Here is a 19,023-nt window from a genome sequence, read left to right as displayed (position 1 = left end):
AATGTATAAAATATTTTCCTATTATACTTGGAGAAGGAAATGGCAACCTAGTCCAGTATTCTTGCCTAGAGAATCCTGTGGATGGAGGAGGCTGGTGGGCTGCTGTCTATAGGGTCGCAAAGAGTCAGACATGACTGAAGAGATTAGCTTGCATGCATGCATTGGAGAAGGAAATGGCAACCCACTCCAGTATTCTTGCCTGGAGAATCCCAGGGACGGAGGAGCCTGGTGGGCTGCCGTCTATGGGGTCACACAGAGTTGGACATGACTGAAGTGACTTAGTAGCAGCAGCAGCATTCTTATACTTTACCAATAAGTGCCTTTATATTTAAAATGTAGGGAATTCTCTGGTGGTCCAGTGGTTAGGGCTCCATGCTTCCACTACAAGGGGTACAAGTTTGATCCCTGGTTGGGGAACTAAGATCCCACATGCCACATGGCATGGCAAAAAAAAAAAAAAGGTCATATTTAAAAGTGTTCCTTGTAGTCAATATACAGTGAGATTATCTTTTTGCTCACTTGACAAACATTGTCTTTATTTGATGGTTTAGTCTGCTTATATTTAATTATTGTTATATGCTCTGTTGCTAAGTCATGTCCAACTCTTTTGTGACTCCATGGAGTGTAGCCCACCAAGTTCCTCTGTCCATGGGATTTTCCAGGCAAGAATATTATAGTGGGTTGTCATTTCCTTCTCTAGGGAATTATTGTTATTGTTGCTGTGTTGTTCAGTTGCTAAGTCATGTCTGACTCTTTGAAACCCCATGGACTGCAGCACACCAGTCTTCCTTGTCCTTCACCATCTCCTGGACTTTGTTCAAATTCATGTCCATTGAGTCGGTGATGCTATCTAATCATCTTATCCTCTGCCGCCCCCCTTCTCCTTTGTCTTTCAACCTTTCCCAATATCAGGGTCTTTTCCAATGAGTCAGCTCTTCACATCAGGTGGCCAAAGTATTGGAGCTTCAGCTTGCACATCAGTCCTTCCAATGAATTTTCAGAGATGATTTCCTTTAGGATTGATTGGTGATAGTTGAACCCAAATCTCAATTTTGTTATTTGTTGTTTGGTTGTCCCATCTGTTTTATGAAACTTTATTCCTCTTCTCTTGCCTTGATTTGAATTAATAAACATTTTTGTATTCCATTCTAATTCCTTTATTTGTTTTTTAGGGTATCTTGGCACTACTTTTTAAAGTTGTTTCCAGGAAGTATGATATGCATCTTTAACTTTTCATAGTCTACATAGAGCTAATATTTATGTAAAATTAAAGACCAGTGCAACGATACAATTCTCACTATCCTTTGTGCACTTGTTGTCATCTCTACTGCATCTATTTATGTTATAAACCCCGCAATACATTGTTTTGCTTTAGTCATATATCTTTAAAATAACTTTAAAATTTTATATTTTCTCCCACATTCATCACTTCCTGTACTCTTCATTCCTGCTTTTAAATCCAAGTTTCCATCTGGTATCAATTTCCTTAGCCTGAGAACTTCCTTTAGCATTTCTTTATTGAAGGTCTTCTGACAACAAATTTTGTCAGTTTCCTTTTATTTGAAAATGTCTTTATCTTACATTAATATTTGTAATACTATTATGACTCCAGTAATTAATTTAAATAATTTCATCCTGTACCCAACCTGATTTCTGCCATATCCTGTTCATCTTCCTCAATCATCCCCATATTATTTTAAAGCAAATCCAAGACATTATATAATTTCATCCATAAATATTTCAGTGTTTATCACTAAAAAAGAAAAGTTAAGCATAAACTATATCATATGTTAATACATTCAACAATAACTTCTTAATATGACATCCACAAAGAAAACTTCTAAAATACAATACTCTTCAAGAAAACTTCTTACATGCATGCCACCTAAGCACAGATAGATCTTGAAGGAATACAAAGTCCAAGGCCCTACTAAAGTGATCATCTTAGAGGCCCTCTTAGGCCAAAAAACCTTTCATGGTCCATGAAGGATGTTCTGCTGGCCCTGCAGTTAACAATTACACACACAAAAAAGACACTTAATACCTGATTGTTCTCTTTATATATTAGCAATAAACATCTGCTACAGTTCCAAGCCTCCAGGTAGCAATCTAGTTATCAGTAAATTAAGCTTTTCCCTGAAACTCCCTGATTTCCTCTAAACTCTGCAGAATCACTGACATTTTGTGACTAATCTTACAGCTAATTGAAAACTTTGGTATAAGAACCTACCAGAACTCATTTACCTAAGGCCACTGGGACTTCAAGACTTTTTCTCACTAAGTGGCTGCTGCTGCCCTATTACTGAGTCCTAATGGACACAGATTAACTCACTGAAAGAACCGTGATGACTCTGAGCAGATTTCATTCTTCAGTGGGTCTTCTCTGACCTAAATTTCCATAGAGCGGGCCAAGCCTCAGAAAGTTTCAATGCAAAATGAAAATGGCACCTCCAGTGAGGGACAAAAAAAAGACCTTAGGTACCCTCACCAACAGATTGTTAAATATCCATTAGACCCAGAGACAGTTTTGACCACGAAATAACAAACTTCTGGCTTAACTGGAGCCTCAAATCAAGTCCTGGGAGAAAGAAATGTTCTACCTTGCAATAGAACACCATTTTGTACATATAGAAGAAATTAAGAAATGAGAAAATCAGTTATCACAGTAATAAGTACTTCAGATTAGAATCAACAACATATGCTAAAGGCTAGTGGGTAAAACTTTGATAAAAAAAATACTTGCATACTTTTTAATTAATTTAAAACTAATCACTCAAATACTTTTAAATTATTAATAAATATAAAATACTTTATAATTAACCATCTTAACCAAGTGGTAAAGTCAAGATCATTAACAGTGGGATAACCTGATATACTATACCCCCAGTATGATCCACTGAGAAGAACACAGCATCAAGTCTGTGTTATTCCTGCCAAGAATGTATGACCTCAAAGTAATCTTGAGGAAATATCAGTCAACCACAAATTGAAGGTCATTCAACAAAGTAGCAGCTCTATGCTCTTCAGGTGTCAAGTAAGAAAAGACAAGAAAAAACACGAATTTTGCCACATTGAAGGTGGATATAGAGACTTGAAAACTAAATACAACAAATGACCTTGGTTGGATTTTGGACTGAGAAGGAAAGGATGATTGTAAAAGACATCGTTGGACCAGTCAGGAATACTGAATGGCATCTGTGCATTGGACACTAGTGTTGAATTGATGATAATTTCCTGACATTGGAGGATGTACTGTGATTTTTCAGCAGAGTACACTTAATTTTTAGGAAACATACTGAAATGCTTAGGGTTAGTGGGGCATTACGTCTACAACTCACTCTCAAATAATCAGAATAATAAAGAAAAAATGGTAAAATGTTAACAATCAAGCGATCCAGGTGAAAAGTTTAAAGAAACTACTTACATTAGCTTTGCACCTTTTCTCTGTTAAGTTAAAAATTATGTAAAAAGTTGTTTTGTTTTTGTTTTTTAAGAAGCAACTATTTGCTTCAGTTCCAAGGTTTAATGATTGCCTATTATTTTTGTGTGTTCTACTCCCTGACTTTATGTCACTGCTTTTTCTTGATCCTTGTCCATGCAGCTTTATCATAACTGGAGATAGAACAGAGTGGTTTAAAATGAACCTGCAGTCTGGAAAGGATGGGGATTGGGGGTAAGCAGGAGGGCAAAAGATGGAGTTCTGTGCCTCCTGGCAGCACAGAGTATCCACAGACAGAAGTGTCTCATAGGGATCTTCTCAGTAGTGACAGTGATTAACATTCAAACTGAATGAGACTTGTGACAACAAGCACAGTTAATCCCAGTGGATTCATGACCTTAACTCCTCACTGTCTGAGGTAGGCTTCACAATCATTCCACGGGCCCTCGAGAGACAATTTGCTCTCATTTGGAATTCTAAAATAGATCAATAAAATAAGTGCAAAACAGGAGTTTTCAGCCTCCTTTTCAAAGACAGGGCTCAGTATCTTCAGAGTCTCTGTTCCCAGCCACTTGAGCAACTACTGTTCCATCCCAGTCAAGTAAAGGAGAATCAAGTTTGAGTTGCTTTTTAAAGTAAACCTTAATTACACATGTTTTATATTTGTTCCTAGTCTTCGCTGTTACAAGGAAACATTCAAGTATAATGAATCTTAAGCATGAAGGAAAGAAAATGCTTCAGTCACATTAAAAAAAGAATCAGTAAATGAGGAGCAGAGAAATAGGGTGGTTTGTAGTAACGACACTATGGCTCATTGCATTTTAGTTAATGTCGCAAAGTAAGAAACCCGTGAAGAGAAATAACAACATGTGAGGAGACAATGAACAAAATGTGCTTTGCTCATTTGCTGTGACAGGGATAGCTTCATTTAAATAATTCATGATAATGCCTCGCAGTGTGCTGTTCAATGCACAATGTGTGCTTTGCAAAAATAACCAGCCTTAGTAATATGGAACTTGAATCTAATTCTCTGTTCTAAAATTTCTGATAAGAAGTAGAAATAAGCTGCCACAATCATGATGAAGCAGCTGAGAGAGCAGGTTGGAGAGGTGGTCTGGAGAGGGCTGAGTGGACTTGGCAGAGCTCCTCGCCTTCTAGTGGTTTAGGTAGCGTCTCCTTGTCTTATCTGGCAGCTTCACACACACTTGATGAGGTGGTAAGGCCTGTGCTAGGCGGGTTTTCATATGGAGGCAAGTGTCACACAGAACAACCACTGAGGTGGACAGAAAATGGAGAACCATGTGCTGAGGTCTCCAGTGGAAAAAAGAGCAAACCTAGGTGTGGGTACAGCAATAAGGAGGCTGACTGAAGATTTTTTAAAGATTTTTAAATAATTTGTATATGCAAATTCATAAATAGTTAAATGGATACATAAAAGCATAAAAAGTAGAAGGTCACATTTTAAGTGGTGCAATTATGGGTGATTATGGTATTTTCCTCTTTTTGCTTATTCACAGTTTCTAATGCATCTACAAAGGCCTGATTTTATAGAACTATTGAATAGACAGAGAAGGCCCATGGCTTTCACACAAGTGGTCCCCTCCAAATGGAACACTCATTCTCTAAGTCTTGGCTTGTCTATCTCTAAACATCCTTCAGATTCCAGCTGAAGTGTCAAATCCCCAAGGAAGGCTTCCCTGAGCCCCTGTACTAGGTGAGATCCCAGTTACTTTTCCTGTGTCACTTAGCACAACCGTAGCTATTTCCTTGATATTGATTGGGTTGGCCAAACCTGCCGAGGGTTATGGAAAATAAAGGATAACGCATGAACTTGGACTTGATATCACTATGTGAGTGCAGGATGACTTTCCTTGTGTGATTCTTATTATTATATGACTTGTGACCAATGAAGCAAAATAAGGTTCTGAGGCAGGAGCACAAAACTTTCTCTGGAACCAAAATGGCAGATCAAAGTCACATGGCTTGTAAAAAGCTAGTTTTGTGACATATAGGTGAGCATATAAGGTGGGTTTGGGGGGTGATATTTCTGGTGTACTGCCAGAATCCTCTCACCTTCCCAGTAGGCTGACCGTTTCTGTTCCCCAAACACTTCCCCTTGTGAGGCTACTGTTTGCTCACTGAGCCCTGCCTACTTAATTCCCTCTCATACTTAATTCCATCTCATATTCTTTGCCAAAACCTGTACTTGAATTGCACTATAGTGTAAGCTAAGCACTATTTTTGTGTTTCTTTTCTAGCTAACCCTCAAATCTTTTAGTCCTTTTTTTTTGACTCATTCACCATTTAAAGTCTTTTCTCTTCTACAGGACTAGAAGCCCCATAAAAAAAATTAAAAAGGCATAGCAGCAGTCTTGTTGGCTGCTCTGTCCCCAGCACCTGAATGGTGCTTGTAGCTTAGCAGGGGGTAAATAAATATGTTTAAATTAGAATAAAGGATGAGAAAAAAAGTTGAAAAACAAGGAAGATAAAATCACTGCTTGTATTAATTTCCTTTTCATTATAACAAATTACCACTAACTTGGTGGCTTAAAGCAGTACATATATCCTCTCGGAGTTCTGAGATCACAAGTCTGAAATCAGGTTCACTGGGCTACAGACAAGGTTTTGGCAGGACCGGTTTATTTCTGGAAACTCTAAGGGGAGATTTGTTTCCTTGTCTTTTTCAGGTTCTAGTAGCTGCCTGTTTTCCTTGACTCATATTCTCTTTCTCTACCTTCAAAGTCAGCAGCATGTGATGTTCAAATCACTCCATCTCTTCCATCATCACATCATATTCTCTTCTGATTATGATGTCTCTTGAATCCATTACAAGGACCACTGAGATTATGTTGAGCCCCAATAATGCAGGATAATCTCCCCATCATAAATCCTTAATAACATCTGTGAAGTCCTTTTTCCATACAAGATAACATTTCTAGGTTTCAGGGATTAGGGCCTGGACATATTTTGAGACATTTATCCAGTCTACCACAGTGCTCTAGCTTCTAAGACATGCAAAATACTCCCAAATATTTCCAGGGGTGCTATTTTGTATTATCAAATATCCAGTGAGACTTATGGACATTCTTCTTATCCCATTTTAGGACAAGTTTTAGTCTACTAAAATATGCACTTCAGAGGGTAGGAGTCTTTTACACTCTGTTTAGTGTTGAATCTCATGTACCCAGAACTATGCTTGTTATACAGTAGACCCTTGGTAAAGATTCATTGAATGCTCAATGAATAGACTTTATCTGCTGACTTGGATGGTAAAGAATCTGCCTGCAATGTGAGTAGACCCAGGTTCAATCCTTGGTTTCGGAAGACCCCTTGGAGAAGGGAATGGCAACCCACTCCAGTATTCTTGCCTGGAGAATCCCATGGACAGAACAATCTAGGGGGCTACAGTTCATGGGCTTGCAAAGAGTTGGACATAACTGAGCAACTAACACTTTCACTTTACTTTCACTTCTGGCATCTATCATTTATTTCCTCTTCTTTTGATAAAATAACCTCAATTCTTATTTGGTGGTCCATATGGTTCTACAGAAGCTGAGTCCAAAAATTACATGGTCAAGGCTAATTAAATTCATGTGGGTCAATCCCAAGGCCACAGCCAGCCACTGGCAGAAATGGGCATGGGCCCAAACTAATCCAATCAGAGTGAAACCAAAATAAGAATTTTTCTCTTCTGGACACAACTGAGGAACCATAACAGTTGAAGCCATGACCATTAAAGGTAGAGCAGAGGGGCAGAAAAAAACACATCATTGGTTTTATTACTGAACCTCTGGATCAAGCTTCAACTGCAGCCAAACCTACGTCTGAGTTTTCCAATTACATGAGAGTAAAATATTTCTTTTATTATTTGTGTCAAGTTGAAAGTTACTTACAGTGAACTATTCTAAAACTACTAAAAAGTATCAGACATGAAAGATGAAAAACCTACAGAAACTGAACAAATACTTTTGCTTTGTTAATTGATAATAGGAAAGACAGGACACTCAGGGTCTGTATCTCTGCCTACAAGAAGGAATAGATAAAGAGGTGGAAGAAGCCTTGGGGTCTTCAGGTCACCCAGTTCAGTTCAGTTGCTCAGTCGTGTCTGACTCTTTGTGACCTCGTGGACTGCAGCACGCCAGGCTTCCCTCTCCACTACCACCTCCCGGAGCTTGCTCAAACTCAGTCCATCCTGTCAATGATGCCATCCAACCATCTCATTCTGTCGTCCACTTCTCCTCCTTCCTTCAATCTTTCCCAGCATCAGGGTCTTTTCCAGTGAATTGGCTCTTCACATCAGGTGGCTGAAGTATTGGAGCTTCAGCTTCAGCATCAGTCCTTCCAATGAATATTCAGGACTGATTTCCTTTAGGATTGACTGGTTTGATCCCAGGCTTTGTGTTATACACTTGACTGTAAATCAAATCATCTTGGTAACTTAGTAAAAACAGCTTCCCAGCCCCACCCCAGGTATGTTGAGCCAAAATGTCTATGGGTGAGGCTCACAGTTCATTTTTAACAAATTCCAAGTGACTCTAATGGGGTCACCCTCCTCATTGTTGGTGAACTAGACTTCCTGTTGGTAGAAGAGGCAGCCTAGCAGATGTTGATGGTGATGCCAATTAGGTACAAAGTGTTGAATACATGCATGATGTACTTAGAAGAATGTAAAATCCTGTTTGAAGCCCTGAATTAAATACTTAAACTCTACAGGAAGATCTGACAGGCTCTCTCCTGTTGTGTAAAGGACATCAGTTTGACAACTAGGTGCTTTTTGTTTTTCCAAATCTATCTGGTTCTTTGCTAGATCCTGGAAAGTTGATATGACAAGACGGTGACAAGTAGATAAATGGACTATTATGGACCACCTTAAAACCTGTTTAATCTTCCTTTTTCTTTTCTTAAAGAAGGAAAATCAGGGCAGCTCCAGAGTTGGTGAATTCAAGAACTCAAAGTAGTCAAGGGTCAAGATTTTCTGTATTTTCACTTTGCCTGCTTAGTAGTTTGCTGTGTTCCTCAAGCTTGTTCTCAAGTTGTTCCCAAATGACTGACTACTGTGAGCAGAGCTTTGCACACAACAGAGACCGCAGGCTATAGGGCATATGAAGGCATGTCCTTTCCTCAAGTTCCTTTTTAGGTCCCTTTGAGAGTGAAGAAAATTCTCCCAGAAACTCTAGTAGCCACTCTTTTGTGTTTCCTTCAGCAGAACCAAGATCTACATGCCCTTTCCTAAACCAGACACCTCAAGGAGGAGGGAATGGCCATGATTCTGTCCAACTGTGACTTACTCTTTGGGTGTCAGGGTGACCCACCACCCCTGAAGCACAGGATAACTAGGAGGGGGAAGGGCTTTGTAGGAAGATGAAGAGGAAGTGGGGAATGGTGTGGGTGGAAGGGTGTGTGATGGACAGTTTCTAGCCCTTTAAACAGGAATTGATGCAAGAAGAGGAAGGATCTCCATCCAGCTGCCGAAATGCCTTATCTACCCAATCTTTATAGCTACCTGTTTTTTTTCCTCCCCTTCAGAGCACTTATCTCAGTCCTTTTTCCCTTTACACTTGAGTTATTACATGGAGATATTTCGTAAATGGATAAAAGTGGTTTTAATATCTGGCAGTACAACTCACTAATTTTTTTCTTTATCCTTAAATTTTTCATAGCTGTAATAGTCCATTCTCTTTTCCAGATTAGCTTTAGAATTAGTTTCTCAAAGTTCATAAGAAAATGCTCTTTGGGGATTTGTACTGGGATTGACTTGAATTGAAAGATTTATGTGGAGAGAACTGGTATCTTTAAATATAGCATATCTATCTATTTACCCAAGATTTTTCCTACTGTTCTTTCATACAGATTTCTAATTTCCTTCATAAAGGTCTTGTGCTTATCTTTATAGTTTTATGCAGCACACAAGGGAAGCAGAGCTGGGAAAAAGGAGAGAGAAAGAGCCATGGTAACATTGCTTGAATCTCAGGATCTAGCACAGCCTATAACTTGACAAATCTTAGGTCATTAAATTTCATTTCTTCTTAGTCTTGTTTGAATTTCATTTCTATTATTTGCACTTGAAAGCCTTCTGACCATGACATCAAAAGAATACACAGAGAAGGCAGGAAGAAAGATTACAGGTGTTCACTGAACATTTATTATATATGTAATAAGAGCATCCTCCTTCTGCTTCTAAGATTTTTAGCCATTTAAGTCTTATAGGCAGCCACTTCTACTCTTTTGAAAAATTTATTTATTTTTAGCTGTGCTGGATCTTTGTTGCTGTGTGGGTTTTTCTCTAGTTGTGGCAAGTGGGGCCTACTCTAGTTCCGATGCTTGGGCTTCTCATTTCAGTGGCTTTTCTTGCTGTGGAGCGAGAAAACACTCTAGGGCGTTTTGTGCGCTTCAGAAGTTGCCACACGTGAGCTCAGTAGTCGCAGCTCCCACGCTCTAGAGCACAGGGTCAATAGTTGTGGCATATGGGATTAGTTGCTCCGCCACATGTGGGATCTTCCTGGGATTGAACTCATGTCTCCTGCATTGGCAGGCATTCTTTACCACTGAGCCACCAGGGAAGCCCCACTTCAACTCTGACTCTGCCACAACCCTCCTGAAAATTTCTTAAAGAGATTCTTAAATACAGTATAGAGACAAATAGTCTCCTAAAACCTTGTCTCCATTTTCCAGTAAATTATCTGTGGATTTGACTCTTCCTATGCAGGGGGTAAATGATACTTGGTAGATCTGGAAGCTAATATCATGTACTTTATAAATGACTGGAATATTATCAGGGCTGCTACATTTGGAAAGCTGTACAGTAAACAAGTTTAGCAGGTGCCATTCACACAGATGACAGAGTGAAACAGCACCCTCTGGAGGTGTGCAGTATGTAATGTGTGTTAGTCACTCAGTCGTATCTGACTCTGTGTGATCCCATGAACTGTAGCCAGCCAGGCTTATCTGTCCATGGAATTCTCCAGGCAAGAACACTGAAGTGGGTTGCCATACCCTTCTCCAGCAATATGTAATACCCTTAGGTATTATTACTATGCATAATTCCTTCTGGAATCACTTTATAGAAGTCTTGAATTGATTAAAAATGAAAAGTCTTCAATGAAGCAAAGTATTAATAATATCCTATATTCTAGAACTTGTAATATCTTGAAAAAAAGTCCTTCCTCCTAAAGAATTACCAAAGGAAAGTTTTTTTTTCCTGATTATCTTTTTATTATCATTGTAATAGGAGTGTCTAACACATCTCCATTCATTCAAGCAAGTATTTGTTGAGTGGCTACTATGAACCTGGTGTTTTAAGTACTAGGGATGGAAAGAGATACCAGAATAAGTCCCTGCACTCATCGAGTTACCTTCTAATGGAATAGGAAGACAGTAAATAAACAAGCAAGTACTACTGTGTATAAAGAATGGCAGGTGGAGCTACACGCTGTAAAGAGAAGTGAAACATTACAAAAGGAGAAACAGGAAGTGAGGACTTCAAGTGCAGGGGCTTTGCCTAATGTAAGCCAGTGACTTTCCTACCACACACTCTTACTCTGTCCCCACCTCTACCTGGTAAAAAAGCTTTGGGTTTAGGTTTCTCCTTTCCTTTTAAACTTCAGGGTTTTCTTTCTTGAGGGATTCCCTGGTATCTCAGCTGGTTAAAAAAAATCCACCTGCCATGCAGGAGACCCCAGTTCGATTCCTGGCTTAGGAAGATTCCCTGGAGAAGGGATAGGTTACTACTCCAGTATTCTTGGCCTTCCCTGGTGGCTCAGCTGGTAAAGAATCTGCCTGCAGTACAGGAGACCTGGGTTTGATTCCTGGGTTGGGAAGATTCCCCTGGAGAAGGGAACAGCTACCCACTCCAGTATTCTGGGTTGGAGAATTCCATGGAATGTATAGCTCATATTCTCCTTTCCTTTTAAACTTCAGGATTTTCTTTCTTTGTTTCATCCACCCCTAAAAGCCACCCCAAAAACAAATACTGATATTTCCTGTGGTTGTTCATAACCATTTGATCTTGGTGAAAGGGTAGAAATATTGGGTTGGCCAAAAAGTTTGTTTGGGGTTTTTTAGAAGACCCAAATGAACTTTTGGCCAACCCCGTATATCCAGAATATGAGGCTGATGAGAGGGAAGAAGCAGAATGACCCACATTTCCAGACCTGTCTTGGATATTTAGAAAACAATGTATCTCTGAATACTCCCGCCTCCTCTCCACCACCTCCACACAGAAATATCCTCCTTTCAAATGGATGGCAGTAATTCAGCATGATATAGCTGTTCTATATTTAAGGATAATCTAGAGGTATGTTGTCTCTGAAAAAGTTTATGCACTAGATTTCCTCAGAGATTACAATTGAAACAGACAACCTCAACTGAGTCCTCCAAGGAACTCCTTGATGGGGTGGGGGGGAGGGGCGGTGTACTGAGATGAGAGTAAGAGGGGATGTTCCCTCTTAACTATACATGGTTGGTACATTTTTCTGCCCTCCAGCCCCATTTCCAGGTGACTCTGATGGAGATGAGTGACAAGAGCTAATCTTTCTTTGGTTGTGATCTCCCTCTCCCTACACACACACACACACACACACACACACACACACACACTCCATCCATGTCTTGGGAATGTCGTTGTTCAGTAGCTAAGTCATGTCTGACTCTTTGTGACCCCATGAACTGCAGCACACCAGGCTTCCCTGTCCTTCACTATCTCCTGGAATTTGCTCAAACTCGTCCATTGAGTTGGTAATACCATCCAACTATCTCATCTTCTGTTGCCCCTTCCCCTCTTGTCCTCAATCTTTCCCAGTAACAGAGTCTTTTCCAGTGAGTCAACTCTTCACATCAGATGGCCAAAGTATTGGAGCTTCAGCTTCAGCATCAGTCCTTCCAATGAATATTCAGGGTTAATTTCCTTTAAAATTGACTGGCTTGATCTCCTTGCTGTCCAAGTGACTCTCAAGTCTTGGGAATGCAGTTACATGAATCATGAATGTTGCCCCACCCACCAGGAAAAGCTACAAGCTTGAACAGCTCCAACCCCAGAATGAAAGGTCTTTGTAGGAGGTATTACCTTTGGCTGAACAGAAGCAATTTGAAACCGGTCCCACCAGTGTTACTAGGAGACAGATTCAAATGTCTCATAGGTTTCTCCAAGCATGACAGACATAAACAGCCAAGTTTCCTTCAAGGAGTCACAGGAAAGGTCAGCCTAGGCAAGAGGCAGGGGAACACCACCACTGGAAATCATCAGACATGTGGCCAGATAAGCATAATGTATGGGAAGTTGGGGGAAATGCCATGATAGAGGTTTGTAAAAATCATGGAGGTGAAAGTTGAGCACAAAGAGGACATCTCTTCCCAGCAGAGGTGACATTTAAGTTGAGATGAGAGGGAAAACGTGACAGAGGGAAGATTCAAGAAGGTGAACCTTTGAAAAATGTCTTTAATATTATAAGAAAAATTCTAAACTCTTAACAACATGGAATATTTATTAGGACAGAAAAATATTAGATATGTGAATACATCTCATAGAGATTAAGAATAAACTTTTAATAAAAACGGTGACAATGTATCTCTGGCCAATACTGCAATAGCCTATTTAAGTTTTATAACTGCCTGAATTAAAACAAAGTTATTCAGAAATTATAAAACAAAGCATCTCAAACTTTGGCTTCTCTGTCTTGAAAACAAGGTATTACACAAAAATAACTGAGCTTACATACAGTGTTCAGGCATTCAAATAACACTAAATTCTCTCATTTAGTCACAAGCTTATTCATAGTTACAGGGGAATAGAGACTAGAGGAGTAAACAAAATTCAGAAGAAGCAATAGTTAAAAGTTGATTCCAGTGTTACCATTTGACTCAGCAATTCCATTTCTAGCTATACACCTAAAAGAAATAAGCATCCATAGAGAAGAACTTATAAAGTCATATTTACAGCAGCATTGTTTACAGCAGTCAAAATGTGGAAACAACCCAAATTCCATCAACTGGTGAATAAATAAAATATGGCATATCCATATTATGGAGTATTATTTCATGATAAAAATGAAAGTACTGATAAATGCTATAAAATAGGTAAACCTTGAGAACATTATAATTTATGAAAGTAGGCAGTCATAAAAGGCCACATATTGTACGAATCCATTCATATGAAAAGTTTAGAATAGGCAAATTTATAGAGAAAGAAAATAAATTAGTGGTTGCACATGGAATTGGAGGAATTGGAATTGGCTGGAATTGGAGGGGGTTTAGAATGGAGAGTGATTCCTAATAGAAAGGGGGTTTCTTTTGTGGTTGATGGATATGTTCTAAACTTAGATTGTGCTGATGGTTACCCAACTCGGGGAATGTATGAAATCCACTGAATTGTGTCCTTCTCATGGATGAGTTTTATGTATGTGGATTACATTTCAATAATGATGCTTTAAAATTTATTGCATTAACTTTAGGCTAAAAATGAAAATGAGTTGGGCTTTTAGATTTACTTAAAATCAAGCATAGCTCAAATTAGATTAGACCATCCGCACATGGTATCTGCAGCTGTCTGTAAGAGAGAAGAAATGACTGACCAAAAAAGATGGGAGGAAGTAGTGTAAGAGAGACTTCATCCAGACTGTGGGGAATGAACTGACTGATGCTCACCAACAAAAACCACCACTGCAAATTAAAGATTCTGGTTTCAGGATGCCAAACTCAGAGACTAGAAATTGATATACAACTTCCCCTGAAGTCACTAGCCCAGAACATGTAATAACAGCTTCACGGGACTATGAAATACAGCTCTGCAGAAACTGCTGTCCAACAAAGCAGAGAAATTTCAGTGAATCTGTTAGTTCTATACCCCTGTCCTAGAGAAAGAATTCAGGTACCAGACAATGGATGAAGTTTCCAGTGAAAAAATGTCAAGCCTAATGTTAATGAGCCTCAAAATATATTACAAGATCACTAATGACCTCCAGTGGTTACAATTAAAATTGCTCACTTTGTGATGCATGAGGCTAGAACACGATGGCTCACAAAGCAATTATGGATATAAGGGTTTGGTCTATTATTTTCTTATCTTGAAAGCTGCAAAGCTGGAGCCAAAGGAAACCTAGCCAATGACTACCATAAGAATGTCCCTTCCCCCTGATTTTTAAGCATTGACTGAAGATCCTCTTTATTGTGACCTGTCTTTGCAGCCTCTTTCAACACAGTCTGTTAATGGGAGAAGATGGCTGTCTCCCGCCAGTGACTCTTTCAGGGATAATCCATTTCGGGCCCAGGATGCACAGAAAGCTGACAGTGGAGAAGGTGAGTTCATAGGCAGAAGAGAAGAAATGGTTGATTGAAAGAAATGGGGCAGGCAGAAGGGTTAGAAAGAGTGAGAAGCAGATGCTATAAACTAAAATTAGCCAGCTTGGTCTTGCACAACTCTTAGGTACTTTTTGGTAACTACCTAAGAATTTCAAAGGTTTGCCTGTCCTCCTACTTCATGTAGCCGCCTCTGTGGGCTTGATGAAATCCCAGCTCTCTGACCCTTGGGTGAAAGGTTCACTCAACTGAGAAATAACAGTGTTCCAGAAACAGGATTCTATCACTACCCTTGTTGTTGCTCTAAGGCTTTCAGAGATTCCACAGGCAGACAAGGCCATATTTTGGGAGATGAATCCATCCTTATAAGCCTGGCTGGATTCTTCAACCAGGTCCAGGCGTGCCAGAGGGCGCTCTAGAATATCTTGGTCAGTTCACATACCTGAATACCTTTAATTTCACCAAAGACAGGCCATTTCTAGCATTCATCTGGCAAGCTATGCCACAAGTTGCTCTGAGAAAAACTAATGTCTGATATTTGATATGCTACTTAGCAATGTATCTGGTAATAACTAAGGCATTTTAACCTTTTCAATATAGTGGCTAGCTAACCAACCCAAGAGTACTAACTCTTGATTAGAACACTAGCTGCCCCTGGGTGTAATTGCAGTGAACACTTTCACATATCACACCAGCTGTGCTGGAGTATTTTAAAATAAATTACAGATATAATAGGATGTAAGGGAAACAGTTAAAAACCAAGACTTATCGGTCATCGGTAATCACTGCTGTACAAGTCCTGCCTATATTTCTAAATGTGGCTGCCACTGTCACTTCTCAGATATTTTTTAGATCCATCTACTCCTGTAACAAATATTTTGGAGCACCTACTTGAAATACCTTATCTGATAGTTTCAAGGAGAACGTAATATACAAGAGATTGTTAAAGATTCACTGGCTGAAGCTATTTATAACTTTTTGCAAAAGTTTTTTGCAAAAACCAAATATCCCACTATGGTATGAAGGTGTTCAAGTTCCCTAAGTCTCCATTTCATCCTCAAAGAGGAAGCAGCACTAGAAAAGATTGTTTATAAACCTTAAAATATCAATCGTGTTGTTTTTCTTTAGGGAAAAGAGAAACTCTTTAAGGTTATATGATCATTGTATAATATTTTATTTTCTTTAAGATAATTACATCACTAGGCTACATTTACCTTAGTTGTGATTTAGTGCATCGTAAAAAAATCGTGAATAAGAATTCTTGACGTTGCTTGTTAGTCCAGAGATCAAACCAGTGACTTATAAGAGCAACTCTTTCCTGAAAGAGCTACAAGTTGGGGGAGAAATGACATTTCAACATATTCTAAGTTGCTAAGCAAGACATAAGCAACCTAACAACCTCACAGCTAATATTTGCTTTGCACGTTCCAGTTCATAAAGCGCTTCCACATTAGTAAGGGTCTTTCCCTTCAGCTTAAACTGCTTTTTATCCAGGGATGCAAGCCCAGGCTTGCTGGGTAGGCAGGTGGGAAAGGCTGGTGGGGACGTAATTACAGAGGTGCCCAAGGAGGGCGCAAAGAAGTAATGAATCCTCACTCTTGTTTCTACCTAAACTAGTGTGGTCCGGAGAAACAGATCGCAAACATTTCATCTTGAAAATACATACCAGTTACTTGCTTAATTGTGAAAACAGGGCCATGTGGAGTAGGTGTGATTTTACTAAGCCAGAGTCCTACATTTTTATAACACCCACCAAAATGAAAGTTAGTAAATATTACTGAATAAATAGCCTTTGTTAGGAGTGTCTCCACAAAAGACACACCAGGACCAGTGTGCCCCCAAACCAGGACCTCAGTCCAGGTTGGCTTCACGACATATATAAACTCATTGGTGTTATTACTAGTCAGGCTTTGGTCCCAGCCCGTCTGGTCTCTTTCCTTTGTGAACGAGCCTGGGCCACGCTTGAGCTCTGAGTACCCAGGCAGCCTCCTTCTCCATGGAGGTCTGGCAGAGCTGCCTGGGCCATTCAGTGACTACCTCTCAAATTACCTTTCAAAGGAGGGGGAATCCTCAGGCCCCAGGGAACTGTGCAGTAGGCACAAGAGGGAAGAGAAAATTAAAGAAACACACACACTAATGCTCTCCACACCAAAACACCACCCTTACAGCAATCAGGGTGTGTCCTGGAGGTTTCTGTTTTGTTTCCTGAGGTATAAACAGGACAAAAGTGGGGGCAGGTCTTGTGCCTTCCATAAAACTGGAGTTGTGAACTGGGCTAAAGAGAGATTATCTTTGGGGCAAACAAATATATGTTCATTTCTGTTTAAAGTGACTCAAAAACTAAGTTCTTACAAGCATTTAATTTAAATATGGTAACAGGAGACCCAATATATCACAGTAAAAGTCACCCTAGAATTTAATCTTATCTTATTCTAGAATATGTGACTCGCCTGTCGATTTAATGACTTGTTGCTGAAAGGTGTCCAGGCACTGAATCTTGTGTGGAAGCTCTCCATTTCCAGGCTTTCCCTGGGAGAATTCCCAGCTGACATCTCAGCAAATTATTTTTATCCACTCCTAGAAAATATACATTGATTTCAATAAATGTTTAATTAAGATCACCTAGATCCAGTATATCAATGCTGTCCTTATAGAAATAATAGAATTACAGCAATTCATCTATATATATTTTTATATAAATATAATTAGAACTATATATATATGTCCATACAAATATGCACAGGGAGTTCATGAACTCTAAATCATTAAAATTATTCTCTCCTCAACTACTCGGGACTGAAATATGAATCCAAACCAGAGTTGTTTTTTACTTTGCTGGAAAACTGACTCAAAAAGTGGAATGATTCTTTACTAGCCATGAATACTAACTTTTTTCCCCCCTGCAATCTGAAAGGCTCAAAGAGGATGCATCCCACCAGCCCCCTACCCCTACCCAACTTTTAAAGGCATAAGTCAGGATAAGGAGAGAAAAAATAGATTAATATATTAATGATCTATTGCCACATGGAAAATTATCCTAAAATTTAACAGCTCAAAACAACTGTTATTATTATCTCAAAGTTCCTGGGGGTCAGAAATCCACACACAACCTAGTCGGGTATAGTATTGTTAAGGTACTAAATCTGCCATTACAAAATACCACAGATTGGGGTGGGGATGGGGCATGAATAACAGAAGTTTATTTTCTCACAGTTCTGGAGGCTGAAAGTCTAAGATCTACATGCTGTTTCTGGTGAGGCCTCTCTTCCTGTCTTGCAGCAGCAGCCTTTCTGCTGTGTTCACACAAGGCCTTCATTCTGAGCACATGCGGGTTTGGGGTGAGGGTGGGGGTGCACTCTGGTATCTCTTCCTCTTCTTATAAGGACATCAGTCCAATTGGATTAAGGACTACAACCTTATAAACTCTTCTAAGTTTTATTACCTCTTTATAGGCTCCATCTCCAAATATAGTCATAATGGGGGTTGGGGCTTTGGCATGTCGGTTTTGCGCAGACATAATTCAGTCCATAAGGGGTCCCTCTGCTTCACAGTCTCCCATAGGCTGCAATCAAGGTGTTGGCCAGGACTCCAGTCTTATTTGAAGGGTTTTTTAAACTTATTTGCCTGTGCCAGGTTTTCACGGTAGCACGTGGGATCTTTGATGCGGCATGGGGGATCTAGTTCCCTGACCTGGGATCAAACCCAGGCCCCCTGCATTAGGAGCATGGAGTAGCCACTGGACCACCACGGAAGTCCTTCATCTGAAGGATTTGTAGCTCATTCCTGTGGTTGAAGCCAGGTTTCAGTTGCTCATGAGCTGTTGGGTGGAGGAATCCCTTGTTTTCCTTGCCACATGGGCTTCTCCATAGGGCAATTCATATGGCAGTTGACTTCCATTAGAGTAAGCAAATGAAAAAGCAAGAGAGGACACACAGAAGGAAGCACAGGTTCTTTGTAACCTCAGAAGCGGTATCCTTTTGCTCTATTCTATTAGGTAACAGAAAGTAGCTAGGTCCAGGCCACCTTCAAGGGGAGTGGATTATACAAGAGTAATACAGTCTACCACAGTTAACCCTTTGGGTCAACCTCCTTCCTTTCCTATGTGCAGAACATACTCATCCACTCCCTAAAACAGACAACTCTAAAGTTACATCTCAACAATATTTTCTTTTTTTTTTCACCAATATTTTTAGCTTAGATTCCAGGAGATAGAAATGATTCATAACAGTTATGACAGACCAAGATCTACTCTTGACCTACAGATCTCTGAACTAAAAAGAAAAGTTATCTGGCCT

General features: G+C 39.7%; 1 protein-coding gene across 1 annotated transcript in view; it reads right to left on the bottom strand.

Moving 5' to 3' along the window:
- Positions 1-19,023, bottom strand: part of ECT2L (epithelial cell transforming 2 like) — a 79,845-nt gene that overhangs the window by 46,275 nt on the left and 14,547 nt on the right. The window contains exons 3-4 of the mRNA XM_055535763.1: positions 17,179-17,305; positions 15,943-16,055 (exon numbers count right to left, since the gene is read on the bottom strand). Of these exons, the coding sequence (XP_055391738.1) occupies positions 15,943-16,055; positions 17,179-17,280 (215 nt within the window). The 5' untranslated portion in view covers positions 17,281-17,305. The remainder of the gene's footprint in view (positions 1-15,942; positions 16,056-17,178; positions 17,306-19,023) is intronic.

Source organism: Bubalus kerabau, chromosome 9 (genome assembly GCF_029407905.1).
Source record: "Bubalus kerabau isolate K-KA32 ecotype Philippines breed swamp buffalo chromosome 9, PCC_UOA_SB_1v2, whole genome shotgun sequence".
Classification (NCBI taxonomy): Eukaryota; Metazoa; Chordata; class Mammalia; order Artiodactyla; family Bovidae; genus Bubalus; species Bubalus kerabau.
The sequence above is the reverse complement of the archived record's forward strand: the minus strand, read 5'-3'. Positions and strand labels throughout refer to the sequence as shown.